The sequence below is a fragment of the Bison bison genome, unplaced genomic scaffold (assembly GCF_000754665.1).
Source record: "Bison bison bison isolate TAMUID 2011002044 unplaced genomic scaffold, Bison_UMD1.0 scf7180017864533, whole genome shotgun sequence".
NCBI classification, from domain to species: domain Eukaryota; kingdom Metazoa; phylum Chordata; class Mammalia; order Artiodactyla; family Bovidae; genus Bison; species Bison bison.
In genome coordinates this window covers 2,454,917-2,474,182 of record NW_011495082.1, presented here as the reverse complement: position 1 = coordinate 2,474,182, position 19,266 = coordinate 2,454,917, and the positions used below count along the sequence as shown (strand labels likewise).

At 34.9% G+C, this 19,266-nt stretch overlaps 1 protein-coding gene across 2 annotated transcripts in view; it reads left to right on the top strand.

Moving 5' to 3' along the window:
- The window catches only part of TMEM161B (transmembrane protein 161B), a 75,590-nt gene that overhangs the window by 33,572 nt on the left and 22,752 nt on the right, over positions 1 to 19,266 (top strand). For both annotated transcript variants that reach the window (XM_010831900.1, XM_010831901.1), the window contains exons 3-5: positions 6,005 to 6,088; positions 8,192 to 8,289; positions 11,738 to 11,894. In XM_010831900.1, coding sequence (XP_010830202.1) covers positions 6,005 to 6,088; positions 8,192 to 8,289; positions 11,738 to 11,894 — 339 coding nt within the window. The remainder of the gene's footprint in view (positions 1 to 6,004; positions 6,089 to 8,191; positions 8,290 to 11,737; positions 11,895 to 19,266) is intronic.

The window sequence follows — 19,266 nt, the reverse complement described above, 5'->3', positions numbered from 1 at the left end:
AAGCTGAAGCTCCACTACTTTGGCCACCTGATGCGAAGAGGAAAAGACCCTAATGCTAGAAAAGATTCAGGGCGAGAGGAGAAGGGGGCAACAGGACGAGATGGTTGGATGGCGTCACTGACTCAGTGGACATGATATTGAGCCAACTCAGGGAGATGATGAGGAACAGGGAAGCCTGGCATGCTGCAGTTCATGGGGTCACAAAGAGTCTGACACGACTTCACAACTGATGAATGACGACAAATTGCATCATGGGAAGCAGGTTCCAAGTCATTTTGCAAAGGAAAAGACCAAAAATTTAGGTCAAAACTTAAAGTATGCTAGATAGGAATCATATGAAATCAAATTCTATGAAGCAGTGGCTATTGAAGAAAAGTGTGTAACTATACTTTTATTAATAGGTTTTCCTTTGTTTTCACATCCTTCGATGGCTCCTCCATGCAGCCTGGAAGTCTTGTGTGTTGTACTTCTCAGCCAGCTTTTTCAGCCCCAGACCTCTCTTCATTTACACATTCCTGCCTTAGCCTCACTCTAAGCTCTTAAAGCAGGAACCTCTCTCTCTCTCATCTTCATGCCGTCAAAGCCCTAGCCCTAGGTGCATGTGCAGCCTCTCTTTGTTTTTTATTTTTGTTCTCCCTCTCATCTTCATGCCACTTATGTTTTTTGTTTTTTACTGTTTACATATTTTAATTTTGGCCTATGGAGGATGTCTCTTGCTATCAAGACCCAATAGCTTCATTTGTGGGCTGTACCCCATCCCCTCTAACCTTCACTCAGACTTGGCTTCTTTGGCCATTTCCCATCTCTGTGCCATTAATTGCTTTATATCTGTAGGACTATTCCTATTAATGCACACACACATTTTTTAAATGTTTCCCATTAAAAATAATAACAACAAATAACAGATAAACAAATTTGGCCATTTCCCATCTCTGTGCCATTAATTGCTTTATATCTGTAGGACTATTCCTATTAATGCACACACACATTTTTTAAATGTTTCCCATTAAAAATAATAACAACAAATAACAGATAAACAAATTTGGCCATTTCCCATCTCTGTGCCATTAATTGCTTTATATCTGTAGGACTATTCCTATTAATGCACACACACATTTTTAAAATGTTTCCCATTAAAAATAATAACAACAAATAAACAAATAAAAGAGTCACAACTCTGCCTCCCTTCCTTTTTAAATGGCAAAGCCCCTCCCATATCCATTCCTTAGGTTTGGGTTATTTCCCTGTTTTTACTTCAGTGCTGAATTTGTACATACTTGTTTTCATAAACTCAGTTTTCCTGCTTCCTTATTAACTGTTTAGCCTTCTACTATGTTTTATTTTACTGTTAGGTGATCTTATTAATGCCTATGGATTTAAATACCAAAATTACAGGTATTTAGAAAAATGGATTCACACAATTAAATCTGAGAATATTTTAGAAGAAAATAGATCCTAGAAAATGTAGGGGTCTTAAAATATTTCATTATTGTAGGACTGTAAATGTAACTTAAGTTTTCCTGTAGTACTAAGATTCTTTCACTGAGAATTATTTCCTCAAAGAAATAAACAACTAATTTTAGGCTTTATAAATGAGTTATTGCTTATGTGTTCTCCTAAATGTTATATACTCAGTCCTCATTATTTGTAGATTCTGTACTTGTGATTTGCCTAATTGCTAAAATTTATTTGTAATCCCAAAAGTCGTACTTGTGGTGCTTTTGAAGTCATTTATAGAAATATATACAGAGTGGTACAAAATTTGAGTAGCTTGTTCCCAGCTGAGGCCTAGGTTCCCAGCTGAAGCCTTCTTGTTGTACGTCTCATAATGTAATCAGGTGTCCTTTTTGTGGTCTAACTAGTCCATCTTTATACATTTTTGCTTTTTTGGTGACTTTGCTATTCAAAATGGCCCCCAAGTATAGTGCTGCAGTGCTTGCTATCTAGTGTTCCTAAGCTCAAGAAGGTTATGATGTGCCCTATGGAGAAAATTCACTAGTATTCACAGATACCAGGAAAATACTATACTTAAGATTACAGTTATTAGATAAGTTTTGTTCACACCTGACTTTTATTACTGTTGACCATGAATTTAATATTAGTGAATCAATAGTATATATTAAGGTATCTTTAAACAGAAACACACATAAAACAAGGGAAAAAAAAATGCATGTTTAAAAAAAAACAAGGGTTTGTATTGATTGATTGAAGATGTTGTGACTTGGAGGCTCATGGGAACCTAACCGTGTATTTCCCCTAGGAGCAATGGTTCAGTGTTCGTGGCGACTTTATAGAGCATAACTATCACGAATAATGAGAATCGACTGTAAGTTAAAATTCTGGACTTTGAGTGAAATTTCAGGAAGTGCCTCCTTATCCATGTTAAGTATAGTTTAGGGCATTTTGGGTTGGGATATATATATTTTATTTTAAAACCCTTAAGAGGAGAACTGCATTCATTCATTGATCCTTTTTGAGCACTTACTATATGCCAGTAACTGTACTAGTTTTGAAGTATACAGGAACAAGTAAGTCACAAAATCTTTACTCCACAGATCTATCAGCTAGAGGAATATTCCGTTTTACCCCAATCAGTCTGGTACCAACTGCAGTTCAATTTTGATACTAGCTACCTGGAGTTAGCTCAGATTCCATTGGTTAAAGGCAAAATCCTCCATAAGAATGCACAGGCTTTGGATGCCAGCTGCAAGTTCTTGGAATCCCTGAGCCATACTTTTGAAAACCAGCATTTCCGTGACCCCGTCAGGTTCAGTAATTCTGTATAACAATTAGAACCAAAGAAAGTGCAGTGGTTACAGTTATATTAATATAAAGATTACACATTGGACGAGGTTTGGGAAGGAGCACAGCATTTCCATGTCCTCTCCCTGCGGAATCAGGACATGTCACCCTCCAGGTACTTCAGTATGTTTAACAGCTAGGAAGCTCCTCGGAGCTTCGGTGTCTAGAGATTTTATGGAGTTTCATTACATAGGCACGATTTTAATCATTGGCCGCATGATTGAAACTTAATGTTCAACACCCTTCCCATTCCTGGAGGTCAGCTGGCTGAAAGTTCCAGTTCTAATTGGGTGGTATTTCTGGTGACCCACCTCCATCCTGAAGCTATAAGTAGGGCAGTAACCAGATGTATTCTTTATTATACCACAGAGAGATCGCCTTATAAAGCATCAAAGTAAATTAGAAGTTTGCCAATAGCAGCACAGGTATTTCAAGCAGAGGGAAGGATATATGCAAAAATGCCAAGGGATGAAAGAATTTGTGGAATAAATGTCACTTAGTCTAGGTAGAAGGTCATGTTCAAAAGGGTGGTTCTTTTTGTAATTGGAGGATAATTGCTCTACAATATCATGTTAGTTTCTGCCTACATCAACATTAATCAGCCGTAGGTGTACTTATGTCCCCTCCCTCTGGATCCTCCCATCCCCAAAAAGGGAATTCTTGAGTCTGATGAAGTAGATAGTAGATTGTGAAAGGCTATTAAAATAAGAGGTCACAAACTCTATATATGGCGTTGTAATGTGTATTTTAGCTTTAATGCAAATGTTTAAACATATGCAAAGAACAGACAGAATGATACCATGAATATATAACAAATATAATGAGCTCCCGTGTAGTCATTACAATAGCTGGTGGCCAGTTTGTTTCATCTGTACTCCCTTCCTCTCTTCCCCCAACATTATTTTGTAGCAAATATTATTATTTCATTCATAGATATTTCAGTGTATATCTCTAAAATATATGAACTTTTAAAAAGTTACTGTAATCCCATTATCACAGCTAAAAAATTTTTAACAGTTTCTTTATATCACTAAATATTTGGTCATTACTCACATTACCAGTTCAGCAATAGTTTTAAAACAGAAAATCAGCAGTAGCATTTTTTAAAAATTGAGGTATTTCACTTTAAAAATCTAGATTTTTGTGGTTGAAAAATTGGAAGATCTTTCAATATGAAGTGTCTTGTTTCTTTTTCACAACAGGATATTGGTTGGTATCTTTGCTTAGCTGTCTTACTCACTTGTTTACTCTGTGAGGAGTCTTGGAAAGGATTTATGCAGGCATATATGCCTTGATAGGATTTGCATTATGGAAAAAAATAAATGTGGGATTAGAATGCGTTTAGGAGAGTCTAGGGGAAAAGAAGAGTTTTGCCATAGTCAGCTAGAAAGGAAGATATGCTGAACTGAGGTCCTTTCAGGAAGTAGGCAAGTTTGGAACTTTTAAGAGTTAAAGAACAGAATTAATGCTAATATATGGAAAGGGCATGTTGAAGGTAAAACCCAAATATCAAACTTAGGTGGCTGACAGATAGGAAGTTCAGGTGAGACAGGAAATTGTGAATAAGAAGGTGGGTGCTTGGGAAGGAATAAATGACTTGTCTAGATATTTTGACTGGGTAGTGGAGGTAAATACAATCACATGTTTTTGGAGCCCTAACCAAAAAGTCATGTATGGATGCGAGAGTTGGACTGTGAAGAAAGCTGAGCGCCGAAGAATTGATGCTTTTGAGCTGTGGTGTTGGAGAAGACTCTTGAGAGTCCCTTGAACTGCAAGGAGATCCAACCAGTCCATTCTAAAGGAGATCAGCCCTGGGATTTCTTTGGAAGGACTGATGCTAAAGCTGAAACTCCAGTACTTTGGCCACATCATGCGAAGAGTTGACTCATTGGAAAAGACTCTGATGCTGGGAGGGATTGGGGGTAGGAGGGAGATGGCTGGATGGCATCACCGACTCAATGGATGTGAGTTTGAGTGAACTCCAGGAGATGGTGATGGACAGGAAGGCCTGGCGTGCCGCGATTCATGGGGTCGCAAAGAGTCTGACATGACTGAGCAACTGAACTGAACTGAACTGAACCAAAGAGGGTTAGATGTGGTTAAGAGTAAAGGGTTTTGTTAATACAGCAATTCACTCTAATTCTTACATCAAGTTTGAAAATTCTCCAGCTAAATTAAGGAAGGAAAGAAAAGCAAAGACTACTTGTAGTTTTGGGGGCATTCAGAGGACTCTTTTTAAGACAAATAACAATTCCTTATTAAATTAAAAGAAATTAAAAGACGCTTACTCCTTGGAAGGAAAGTTATGACCAACCTAGATAGCATATTCAAAAGCAGAGACATTACTTTGCCAACAAAGGTTCGTCTAGTCAAGGCTTTGGTTTTTCCTGTGGTCATGTATGGATGTGAGAGTTGGCCTGTGAAGAAGGCTGAGCACCGAAGAATTGATGCTTTTGAACTGTGGTGTTGGAGAAGACTCTTGAGAGTCCCTTGGACTGCAAGGAGATCCAACCAGTCCATTCTGAAGGAGATCAGCCCTGGGATTTCTTTGGAAGGAATGATGCTAAAGCTGAAACTCCAGTACTTTGGCCACCTCATGCTAAGAGTTGACTCATTGGAAAAGACTCTGATGCTGGGAGGGATTGGGGGCAGGAGGAAAAGGGGACCACAGAGGATGAGATGGCTGGATGGCATCACTGACTCCATGGACGTGAGTCTCCATGACTCCGGGAGTTGGTGATGGACAGGGAGGCCTGGCGTGCTGCGATTCATGGGGTCGCAAAGAGTTGGACACGACTGAGCGACTGAACTGAACTGAACATTTCCTTCTGTGTAAATGAAGGATGGGTAGAGAGAATTTGAATGTGTTCCTGCAAGCTTGCCTGCAAAGTTCACACCCTTTATTGTTAAAGTAAGACAGTAGGATCTTAATATATATTCATAGTGTATCAGTTGTAAGAGAAATACCTACAAACAGCATTGTAGAGTCTGGCATCTAGTAAGTGCTTGGTGGGTGTTTGTTGAATTTGAATCTAAACCTTTTAAGGCTTAAGCAGTCGGATCTGTTCAGGTTAGAGTTTTTCACCTGATATTTCCCTGCAGTGTCTTCCCAATTAGGAAACTCAATAAATGTTTGTAGAGTAAGTGAATAATTCTGGAGGTTTTAATTCTTTATTTAAAAAGAATTAAATTTTTTTCTTAGTTTGAGATGGTATCAACATCCTACGGAAGAAGAATTAAGAATTCTTGCAGGAAAACAGCAAAAAGGGAAAAGCAGAAAAGATAGGTAAGTTATATTGTTCAGTTTGTAAAGTGTTAAATATTTTACAGAATTTATGGTAATGTATTTTGATACTTTGGTTAAAGTAACATATACTGATTATGCTATAAACAATTGGAAAATCTGAAATCAAAATCCATGATCTAAAATAATATTGAATTGCCCTCTAAGAGCACCCAAAATGTAGTAATCTAATATATAAACACAAACATGATAATTTTACTTGAAATTGTTAGTGGGGGGTTGAGAGACCCATAACCCATGTCTTTGCAACTCATTTAAAGATACCAGTTGGTTTGGGTTCTTTTCCAGATTTTGCTACCACCCAGAAATTGGGCAAATTCAGTTGCTTTTTACCTCTTTTCTCTCTCTTTTTTTTTTTTAAATAAAAGGGGTGAACACTGTAACTTCTTAGATCCTGTACAGGCTCTTAAATATTATATTTAAAGTTTATGAAGAAAATTGCCTATTAATAAACCTCACTGAATAGACTCCAGCAGCCTCATCTGTGAAGGAGAAGGACCAAACAGTAATTTTGAAAGATTCTTCCAGCTTTAAAATTTTATGTCCTTATTTATATTGAATCTTCATAGAAAGTATATGTCAGTTAGCCTCTCTAAATGGGCCTTAGTTTCCTTAACTGGGGAGAACGTCTTAGGATCTGAATCTGTGATTCTAATATATTTTAAAATGTCGGTGACAACATTATCACCAATTCCTCGTGTATATCATAAAAATTATATTAATGTGGGTGAATAGATTTATAGAGACTGAAAAGTTTTTTTGAACATTAATGATTATTTGAAATTGGAAGTTTGAAAAGTCTTGTCTTTTCTGATTTGGCCACGATTTCCTTTTTCACTTATCATTACAAATACACCTTGAAGGTCATTGGAATATTAAGTGTAAATCCTCCTTCTTTGTATTCCAGTGGTTATATTCTTTAATAAAATATTTCTGTCAAATATTAAAAATTTCAAAGCACTTTTATGCAGTCTTGTTTAATCCATGCAATAACCCTAAATATTCATTATTAATTTATATTTTGCTAGTAAGGAAGGTGTTGCTTAGAGGTGTTAAATGAATTGCTCGAGTTCACATAGCTATTAGAGTCAGAATTTTAATCCAGGTCAATTTTTAGTTTCTACATTTCCTTTTAACTACTCTGCATTTGCCTCTCACAACTACCATGGTCAACATTTGTGAGCTTAGGTAGTATAGTATTTATTTTATAAACATTTGAATTTTTATTATATGCCTTGTATCCAATAATTTTGTTATTTTTATAATAATTTTTATATTTTGAAAATGCTTTACATTTACAAAAAGATACATTAACAGCACTATCCTGTTTTAGTAGCAGTAGTTATTATTTGATTTATTGACATGAATTAAAATTTTTATTGAGGTTTTCTCAGTTTATACTTATTAAAGGATAAATACAAAGTCATTTCTTGGTGTTATAATTATTGTTACTGAAACTTAGTTTATTGCTTTTGATTTATGTTTGATTGTGTTTAAAAATTAAATTTGGAAATAAAACACATGCACCTGAAGAATTCTCTTGTTTTCCTCCACCCGTGATTCTTTGTAAGAGCAGCTCTAAACTGGCCTTGCACGTTTCTGAATTTCTCATGCAAATAAATCTTCATATATATTTTCAGTTCTGATTTGTTTATAGCTACAGGTCTGTGTATATGTATGTATGTGTGTATGTATATAATTTCAGAGTGAAATGCATTTTGTCTTCATTTCCTTTTACTTGTGTGCCTCAGGAAAGAGATGTTAGGGCTGTCTTTAAATCCCAGAAGAGAGCAGGAAAAAGGGGTGAGATGGTAAGCTAGCAGTCAAGGTTTTGTTTCTGTCACTAGTATAGGTAACTCTTCTCCTGGTAATCTGTGTGTTCTCTTAATAATTTACATCCATATTTTGTAGTTCCCCTTTTGAAATCTACTTTTTAGTGCCTTACCTCCTTTTTGATAAAATATGAGAACTTCTGCCTCTTTTTCGCTGTGAAATATATAACCTCATTTGTAGTTAGTTTGATACAAACACTTGAATAACAGTGAGGGTAACCTGTTTTTTGTGTCACTTGTCTGATTTTTATAGGAAATATAATGGTCACATTGAAAGTAAGCCACTAACCATTCCAAAGGATATTGATCTCCATCTAGAAACAAAGTCAGTTACAGAAGTGGATACTTTAGGTAAGGGAAATCTGGGTAAAGTGTTCTGTAAATCTCAGTTTTATATTATGCTAGTGAAAGTACTTGAATTTATCTTTTGTTGTTAGATTCTTTTGTTTTCCTGATCATTAAGTCCATTATACAGACTGAAATCTTTCTCAGAGCTAAGAAGCTCAAAATGACTTCATCTGAATTGAATTTATTTTTCTATCCACCTAACTTATAGTAAGCCTTATTTTTCCCCATTTTTCAGAAGAGGCCGTCTTATGCAAGTTTGTTACACAGTTTTTGTAAATGCTGAGGTTACCGTTTTTACTATCTCAAATTCTAAGTTGCCATCTGTATCAGTTTTCATGTCTTATAATGTTGCTTATAGAAAGGCATCTGTATGTTTGTATTAAACTACCTATATTTAAAGCAATTCAACCTTATGTTACACTTAGTAGAAAGGAAAATGGTTTTAGGATGATGAATTGGATTAGAAATAGAAAACTTTACTTATTCAAGATTTTATTGGATATCTCTGAATAAGTCAGTCAATTTTACCCCTGTATATTAGTGTTTAAAAGTATATAATAACTATAATGATTTTAAATTTAAAGAGAAATTTATATGAAATTATTCAAATCCTATAAGAGAAAAGCATCTAAGGTGATATTGTTTAGAACACTAGTTTTCAGACCTGGCTGTATATCAGAACCACTTAAGCAGCTCTTTAAAGATAAAGATTCTCTTATACCTACCCTTGATGATTCAGTAAATCTACAATGGTTTCTGGGACTCTGGGAATTTGTGTTGTTTTAAGTATTCCACATGGTTCTGATTTTTTGACTAGGTTTAAGAACTACAGTTTTATATGATAAGTAAGAAATTAAAATGACATTTAAACATAATTTTGGTAATGCTGTATATCTTTATGTAATTTGGTCCTTCTTGGATTAAATCACACCACCACAGAAAAATCTTAATAGAGTCACTTCACATCTCATAAAGAATTACTTTGTGAAACAAGGTGCCTTCATTACATTTGAAAGTTGATGCTTCATTTACAGGATTGTATGTACGTGTGTGTATATATATATATGGAAAGGGTTTCCTACAAAGTGTCAGTGATGAACAATATACGTTAGTTGTCTAGTGTTATTCAGACTATTGAGACTGGTTACCTCATCCCTCTTTTTTTCTTTTTAACTGTTTTTCATGCAATATTTAAAACATGTAAAAGCACTTGAACTTTTTGATTAGTTATCCCATTTGTTTTGTTAATCTGATAGGTGTGGGTACTTGGACAAGAATACTTATACACGTTTCCTGATTTCTAAAACAGAATTTTGCTGTTCTTACTAATAACTGATGTGTAATGGATAATTATCAGCTAATCAACCTTAATAATAGTTTAAATTGACTACTTATCAGACATTGTTACAAGTGCTTTATTTGTATTATGTTGCCCTCACAGTTCTATGAGGTATGTAACTATTACTGACTTTTTTTTCAACTTGTTAGATAGAGGAGTTAAATAACTCTGAATGTAGTAGAGACATTTAGTGAGAATTAGGCTACTTAATGAACTTAAAAAATTGAAGTTAGGGGTAATGTGCCTTCAGCTTATTCAGTGTTTTGTTTTACAATTTTGAGCAATAATTGCAAATCGTACTTGTTAAATAACTGATCATGTAACATCAAGATTATTCTAGTTAATCAGTAATAGAGAGAGATGTTATTTATGTTTATATTTATATAATCATTTGTGAATGCATGCTCTGTGTCTCTGTTTAGGTAAAAGTAGAGGGTTTTCTACCTGCCCTTTAGGTGCTCTCAGGAGGCTAGTACAAATCACTGGAATTGATGAATTCTCGGTTTTTAGTGCAATATTCTATTGAGAGAATATATGTATATACTTGTATATAATTACATTATTGAATACAGAAAGAAGAATGTAATACTTGAGTTATATACATAACCAAGAATATATATAATTTGTTCTTTTATTGAATGTATGTATTATTGATAGCCCAATAACTATCTTAAAAGTCTTTCAGTTTGTGTTAGCTATCTGTTAGACAAATCTCTTAAAGGACATAAGAACATTTGAATGTCACCTGTCTGTTTGCTATGAATGAGTTCCCTGGGGGAAGCCTGTGTGAATGTGGGCAGGCATGGAGAATTAGAACATTTACTTTAACTTTTGTTAGTAAAAACTGAAATAACTTTATCTTTAGATAAACAGGTCTTTGACTGTCTGTTCCATTTCTCCACCGTCTTTCCAGAAAGTTATTTAAGAAGTTCAACTGAATGACTACAGGGGAGGAGAGGGTTCTACAGAGTAGGATTTCTTCAAGTATTTTAGGGTAAATCTTTCAGACTGATGTTCAGAAGTTATTAGGTCTATTACAACAAAAAACCTAAAGCAGTTAAAATAGCTTGAAGGCAAAGTAAGTGTGTTAAATTGACGTGAATAAAGAATATACCTAATTATGAAAGGAACTGGAAGTTTTGCTGTCACCTCATGAAGATGTAAGTTTGGTTAGTTTATTTTTATATTTTAAATAACTCTTATTTTGAGTGGTACTTTATTTTTAAAAGTCTTTTTTTTTTTTTTTTTGTAAATTCGGATTTTAAAATATCCTCAGGTGTTACATATTACAATTAAAATTTTCCTGGAGTAATGTAGATCATTTTATTATGTGCCAGTGAGAACATAGGAAATGGTGTTCTGGTACATGATATATTTCCACATTTCTAGAAGGTCTTTTGCAAAATGATATTGATCTTTGAGACTATTCTCTGGCAGAAATAAACCAGAATATCCAAGAAAAGGGAATGGAATTACACTTTGAGACAGTGTTAATTTTAATGTCCACCCTTAAGGTTGGAATAGTTTGTTGAAGGAGTATGGTTTTATGGAGAGTTGACAGGCATTTCTTGAACTTTTCTTCTAGAGAATAAAAAGTGTATTTACTTAATTTATTATTTTAGCCTGCAGTAACTCACAAAATTATTAATCCTCCATTAGTAAGGTTAGTAGAATGTGACATGAAGTCCAACTCTCTTGTTTCATAGAAATGAATATAAGTAAATCTGTATAGTACTCTATCAAGTTATATTCTAAAGCTAAAGTATTATTGCTCAGATTCTTTTTTTTCAAGTAATAATTTATAATTTCTGTGAAAGCTAATCATTTAAAAAAATACCAACTCATTTTGCAATCATATTTTTAACAACCATTTAAATAATTTTTGGTAATCATTTCAGTTTTATTATTTAATTTACAATGTATTAAAGTTTAGTTTTGGATGGCAGTATTCTCAATCTGTTTCTCACATTTTTAGATTCTCATATTTGTACACCTTACATGGCAAATCATCAAACAATAAAATCTCACATTTGAAGTTAATTATAGATAAATCTTCCTAAAGCTGTTTTTCAGTTTAAGTAAAACTTTCTTTCTTAAACCTTTATTTTTCAGCATTGCATTACTTTCCAGAATACCAGTGGCTGGTGGATTTCACAGTGGCTGCTACAGTTGTCTATCTAGTAACTGAAGTCTACTACAGTTTTGTGAAGCCCACGCAAGAAATGAATATCAGCTTAGTCTGGTGCCTGCTTGTTTTGTCTTTTGCAATGTATCCTTCAAAACATCATTAATATTAATTTATGAATTTGTTTTCCTTTTACAGCTAACACTATTAGATCTTGTCTCTGATTTAGAAAGGATTTTAGATCATTAGAGAATGTTTCTTTGTTGAAATCCTCTTTATATACTTGGAAAAAAAATTTTTTAATGGAGGTAGATAGTTTAAAAGGTGAAATACAAGGAAAGAAAGCAGTTCCCTCCCTTTCCTTTCCTGTCTGACTCATGTCACAGAGGGAGCCCCTTTCACCTCTTTTAGGTAGTTCTTTGCAGCTTTCCTTCAGTTCAGTTCAGTCGCTCAGTCGTATCCGACTCTTCGCGACCCCATGAATCACAGCACGCCAGGCCTCCCTGTCCATCACCAACTCTCGGAGTTCACTCATGCTCACATCCATTGAGTCAATGATGCCATCCAGCCATCTCATCCTCTGTCGTCCCCTTCTCCTCCTGCCCCTAATCCCTCCCAGCATCAGAGTCTTTTCCAATGAGTCAACCCTTCGCATGAGGCGGCCAGAGTACTGGAGTTTTAGCTTTAGCATCATTCCTTCCAGAGAAATCCCAGGGCTGATCTCCTTCAGAATGGACTGGTTGGATCTCCTTGCAGTCCAAGGGACTCTCAAGAGTCTTCTCCAATACCACAGTTCAAAAGCATTAATTCTTCGGCGCTCAGCCTTCTTCACAGTCCAACTCTCACATCCATACATGACCACGGGAAAAACTATAGCCTTGACTAGACGAACCTTTGTTGGCAAAGTAATGTCTCTGCTTTTGAATATGCTATCTAGGTTGGTCATAATTTTCCTTCCAAGGAGTAAGCATCTTAATTTCATGGCTGCAGTCACCATCTGCAGTGATTTTGGAGCCCAGGAAAATAAAGCCTGACACTGTTTCCACTGTTTCCCCATCTATTTCCCATGAAGTGATGGGACCGGATGCCATTCCTTACTCATGTTTAAATAATACATGATAATGGTGTTTTTTAGATTTTAGATATTAATGCACCTTTGTCCTCCTTCCCTTCCCTTCTTTTCTTTCTAAATATGGAGATAATTTTTTTTTGAGAAATCATAAAATATACTCTATTTGGAGTTTGAAATTTTGCCCAATAATTATTTTAAATGCATGAACCTATGTGCACACACACACACACACACAGAGAAGTTACCATTCTGATAGTGGTGCTTGGGAAAGTTGTTGCTTGTGCTTGGCAGATTCATATAGAAGAAGAAATTAGGAAGTCAAATGAACAAAATAGAGGAAAAATATGGTAATTTCTTGACTCTGGGATTGTTGAAGTTAGTGTCTAAGAATATTTTGTGTGATTGGACCTCTTATTACCCTCCTCAAACAGTTTTCTATTTTTATTGTATAGAAGCTAAACTCTCTGTAGAATTCTAAACCTTAGTAGTTCAGATACATCTCTTTTTTTTAAACTGAAGTATAGCTGATATGCAGTACTAGTTTCATATTTATAGCATAGTGATTTGGTATTTTTACAGATTATACTCCATTAAAAGCTGTTATAAGGTAATGGCTATGATTCCCTGTGCCATGTGATATATCCTTAGGTTAGTTAGATTAGTGTTAGTCACTCAGTCATGTCCAACTGTTGGCGACTCCATGGACTATAGCCCATGAGGCTCCTGTGTTGATGGAATTCTCCAGGCAAGAATACTGGAGTGGATTGCCATTCCCCTCTCCAGTGGATCTTCCCAACCCACGGATTGAACTCAGGTCTCTTGCATTGCAGGCAGATTCTTTACTGTCTGAGCCACCAAAGAAACCCAAAGGATGAAACACATCCCTGAGTGGGTTTGAACCGCGTTTGGTTAACAGCTATATCCTTGTTGCATATCTATTTTATTCATAGTAGTTTGCTTGTATCTCCTAATCCCATACCTCTAATTTTCTCCCTCTCCCTTCTCCCCTTTCATAACCACTAGTTTGTTTTCTCTATGTGGGTTTTTTTTTTTTTTTTGGCCATTCCGCATGGCATGCAGGGTCTTAGTTCCCTGACCAGGACTCCCTACAGTGTAAAAAAGAAACTCTAGTTAGTGAGATGTTGGATTTCTTTGAATGATTCTTTAACTTTTATCTCTCCCTTTCCATTTATTTTATACAGTCTTCTTGATTTTTCTCTTACTTTTCTCTTTTAACCCTTTTGTTAAATTTTTATATCAACTTTTTAAAAAAAATTAAGACTTCTTTGAAAGCTCCATTTTCATAGCAGTTGTGTGTCATGGTTGTGTAATATCTTTTTAAGAACATTAATAGCTTTTATGCTTAAATTTGCACCTTGCATTATTTATTTTCTGAGTCTCTCTCTTCCTCCCTTTTTGTTTTAATCACTGTCATGTTCAAGATTGTTCTGGAATGTCTTATGGTCTTTGAGTATCCGTTTATATTCGGAAGGAGGGGTTAAAAATTGGAAGTTTCTTGCAGATGGCTGGAGCTTGTTGATTGGTAGGCTTTTTAGTGGCTAATTGAGTGAAGATCTGGCCATGTCCCATATGTGGGATCTAAGCCTGACATCTAGTGTTATGAGAGCTGATTGGGGAAGGCTCAGAGACTCAACATTTTCAGTGTGCAGGCATTGATTTAAATACATGTCTGGGTCCTCCCCCTGCCCCTGTTCTCAGCTCTTCGTTGTCACCTGAAGTTTTACCTAATACCCCCAAGCCCAGTCTTTTCTGGTTTAATATCTTTAAAATTTAATTCTTCTGGGTTCTGCCAGAACTGGGGGAAAGCCATCACCTTAATCTCTGTAAGTCGGCAAAACAGAAGATCTAGAAAGTCTAATTATACTAATACAGTCATTCAACCAACCATCTTGTTTTCCTACGTTTTGCAGGCCTACCTTTAGAGGTCCCTGCTGTCTCTAGTTCCTGACTTTTGTACCATGGTTTATAAATGAATTGGCTTTCTTCTCACTGGGTTCCTTGCCTTGTAGATCTCACATAGAGAAAATTGAAGCCTAAATTAATTACTACTTGTCCATTTACTTAATGCCTTCCAAAATTTGTTGTAATTTTTTTCTACTGTCATTTCTTTTCCTAGTCTTTGTTTTGGGGAGTTCTGCTTTCTTCCTTGTGTGGTTTATTTAGTCAGAGTTGGGGAGTAAGAGAATTAATAGATGTTTTCCATTTTTTATTTCAGCCAGTGACCACTGAACTGTCTTTTAAACTTGTTAGGGGATACCATTTGAAATAAATGATGTGATTTGATATTCAGCACCACTGTGCTATCCTTCTGTTGACTCTTTCGGGTTGATTTAGGTATAATTTAGAGTAGAATAGCCAGAACAAAGCCTTAAGAGTTGACATCTTCACAAGATTTATATTGTACTGGGTATAAATACTGATCATGTGTGTTAGTTGAATAAGACCCCCAGATATTCAGTGGTATACTTACTGAAGAACAGGTTAAATATTTAGCTCTATAGTATTAAATAAGTGAAAAATCATTTAGTCAGAATGAACAGCATCCTTAGACATCGTCATATTAAACGTACTAAAACTATTATAACTTGATAATTAGCACTAGCTGAATATGTCATTACTTTTTTCGTACTGTGAGTTTTTATATTCTCTGAAATATTGTTTATTATGATATATTCTTGGTTTTGTTTCATTCTCTTTGTTTTGTAGCTATGACAGATTTATGTTAAAATGCGTATCTTGATACCCAGTTTTATTTAATGTGATACAGCCTTTAATGTCTACTTACCAGAGAAATTAGAAAAATGTACTTCTTAATAGCTATTCAAAGTATTGTTTATGTGAATACATTTTTTACCTTTCATTTCACTCAGTAATGCCCGATAATGTGAGAGCAAAGGTCCTAAGCAGTCTTCAGCACTGAACTGGCTCTCCTCAGTGTGAAGCAGTGCACTTGCGGAAGGCACCACACAATAGCATCCCTGCAGGGATCTGGTCGCTGGCCGTCTCTCCATCCCAGGGAGGACAGAAAGTGGTGAAGGGCTTTATAATCCAAGCTATTTTCTGCCAACTTTGACCCTCCTCAAAGCGGGTAGGGAAGAAGAAGGAAAGTAGAATTGTGTATATGCTTGGGTACATGATTTTCTTTCGAATGTGTAGCATGTGAGAAAATGACCTGCTACCTTCAATGGCATGCAGGAAACCAGAATTAAATGCCTGATATCCAGATTAACTCCAAAGAAGAGTCTGTTAATAGCCTTTTATCTTAGTTATAACATATCTGGTATGCCTTTCACACCCTATGAACAGTCTAGCTGCAGTGACCTCTGTCTGGCTTCTCTTTATTTTCTTATTGTATGTGCCTACTTATTAGTCAAACACATGTCTCCATTGATTACATAGGACAATGGCTCCACTTAATTCCAGAGTCACACATACATCAGTCGATTCAGAAATTCTCTGCAGTTGTTACTGATGAAATAGCCTTTGTTAAAATGGTCCGCAAATTAGACACATATAACTTAAATAATTGGTTCACTTCAAAGTGAGGAAGAAAACTGTCTTACTTTTGTGTTCCTTTTCCTTCTCATCAGTTTTTATTTGACATTCTTGTGTTGAACAACAATTACAATATTTACAGAATCTTGAAAGTTTTGAAAAACAATAGAATGATTTTTTTAAAACATGTGACACTCAAATCTTGAACCCTGGAACTTAAAACTGGTTCATCTCTTGTCATCAGCTCTGCTTCCTTCTTCAGCTGAGATGTACACGCATCTAAGCTATCACACCTACTTCCAGTCTTACTCCAAAACCCATATTAATTCTCAGCTCTACTCTCTTGCCAGTTTGTAGTTCTAACCACACTTTGGCCAAGTCTGCATGTTCTGCTTCCATTTATGCCAGGTTTATGTTGTGTAGAAGGTAAGGGGTAAAGAAAGCCTTACAGTGAGGATGGGGTAGGTGTAGTGATTGTCTTTCCTGTGTGATGACCCATGAAGTTTTAGTTGCTGGAGAAGTGTCCACTGATTTCATAATACGAAGCATATATTTTCATTTAAGAATAAAAGTATAAAGGTAAACATGGTGCTTGCAGAATTCAGAGATCCTTTGGTAGAAATAAAACTTTTAAAAATTAAAATATTGTACAATTGATGGATTTTTTTTTTTAACCTTTTCTTATGAATAAGCTGTATTGCAGAGTAATACTGAGTCAATTACGTGAATTTAAGTGAGAAGAAAGCTGTTCTGCAAAGAATGGAAAAGCTGCTCAGTCATCCTATTATATTTGGTTAAAGACCTGGATCGTTAGTCACATTTCCACAGTGCTTGTATTTCACAGTGTGGATGGTTTAAGGTACAAAACCCCATGACATATATTTTTAAGACTATGTTTTAAAATTTAATTTGCCTTGGTTGCCACACATGCAGATTTTATACAAATCAAAAAGTTGTGAATGGTTTAAATTGAAGTAAATTCTTAGGTTTTCCGTGTTAAATATCCAGTTCTGTATGTAGATTTGTAAAGGTCTACAAATTAAATGCTGTACTTGTTTGCTATAGGAAATAGACAACTATAGCAAAGTAGCATGACTTAGTCGCCGCTTCTAAATTCCTTAAACGATTCTAAATTATTCTTTACAGAAATGTTCTGCTTTAGGTTAATAGGAAAAATGAAATGCTAAACCCTGCAGTGAACTGTGTAAGATATCATGTTTCCCAGTGAAAAAGGAACAGACTCAGGGCTGTTGAATCTGAGCCAAGGTACTTGTTTTGTCTTGAAAATTTGGAAAATCCATAGTATGTCAAAACCTGATTCTTTAACAGACTTTTGGAGATCTTCTATGACATTAATACTGTCAAATTATTCACCTTTCAGGTCAGAAACCTAGCATTATATAGGGAACTTAAGTGACAAGTAGGACTGTTTTTTTGTTTATTAATTTATAGTCAAGTATGACTTTTTTTCTTTCAGCTAGGAAATGGTAATTTTTCTTATGAATCTAAAAATATAAGGCTAACTTTCATTGTTTTGCTTTATTTTAATCAGAAGATTAGTTAATAGTTTTTTGTTGTTTGCTTTTATTTTTTTTTAATAAAGCCAATATCTTTATGCTTTCAAAAATCTGGTCATCATTTTTCCACAGTCTGATTAAGTTGAGGCTGGCTGTAAACTATTTTATAGGATGGGTTTAAAGTTGCATAATAGTTTTTGGCTTTTATTTATCTGAGAGAATTTTAGGTTTGTTTCTTTTCTCTTTAACTAAAATAAAGTAATTGAAGTTTTGTCTCTAAGAAAATATGAAAAAATGTTTTAGTTAAAAATTTATCGAATTTTGTTGGTTTTTTTAAACATTTGAAGATAGGATCAGATTATTATAAGAGGATTTTATTTGGTAGCTCTTAAGGATTATTACTTTATTTAATTTAGTTTTTAGTATCTGTTCTATAGCAGAACCTTAGAGTTTCTAGATTTCTCTGCAGCAAGAACGCAAAGTATGATGTGATTTTTGAGTATTTTGTTTGCCTTTTCTTATGGAAAACTAGATGTGATAACTTTCATCATTTGAATAGGAAAAAACATTAGGTTATTGTTAGTGTTCCCCAAGAATATAATCTTTCACAGATTAGGAAAACTTTCCGTTTACATGCACCTTGTTTACAGTGGAAATGTGATCTGTTTTTAAAAGGTAATCATACATTTTGTGAAAAGGTAATCATACATTTTGTGAAGAACTTTTGAGAAACATCTGTGAAAACCTCTCTGTTTATTCCTTAGGATACTGTGCAATAGATTTGTGTATTGGCAAAAAAACTAGCAACATTTCATATCAGAATATGATTTCTTTGTATTTCTTTCCTTCTCAAAAGAGCATCTAAACATATTGTTGAATAACAATATGAGGTTAAGGTGTAGAATACATTTTCTTAATCCGAGAATTGGGTCTTGAAGGTGTAAATTAAGTTAAAACATGGTAGTACTTTAACACATCTATGTTATTAAAGCTGTTATCCTAGATGAGAGAAATTTGCCATTTTTAAAACAAAAAATTAAGCCTGTTCGCTATTTGAAAGCTCTTATCTCCAGCTCAAAGGTAAGTATATTTAAAATACTTCCTACTAAGTAAATCTGCCGACCTGTCCTTATTCTGTTCTTATTTTTGTATTGGCAACTATAAATTATGGCCTAATTACAGTATGAAAAGTGTTGACATTAAATTAGAACTTTAAAAATGTCAAGCACATGATAGCAAAAATGTATTCCATCCCTAACTGGACATGGAACAACAGACTGGTTCCAAGTAGGAGAAGGAGTGCATCAAGGCTGTATACTGTCACTCTGCTTATTTAACTTCTATGCAGAGTACATCATGAGAAACGCTGGGCTGGAAGAAGCACAAGCTGGAATGAAGATTGCTGGGAGAA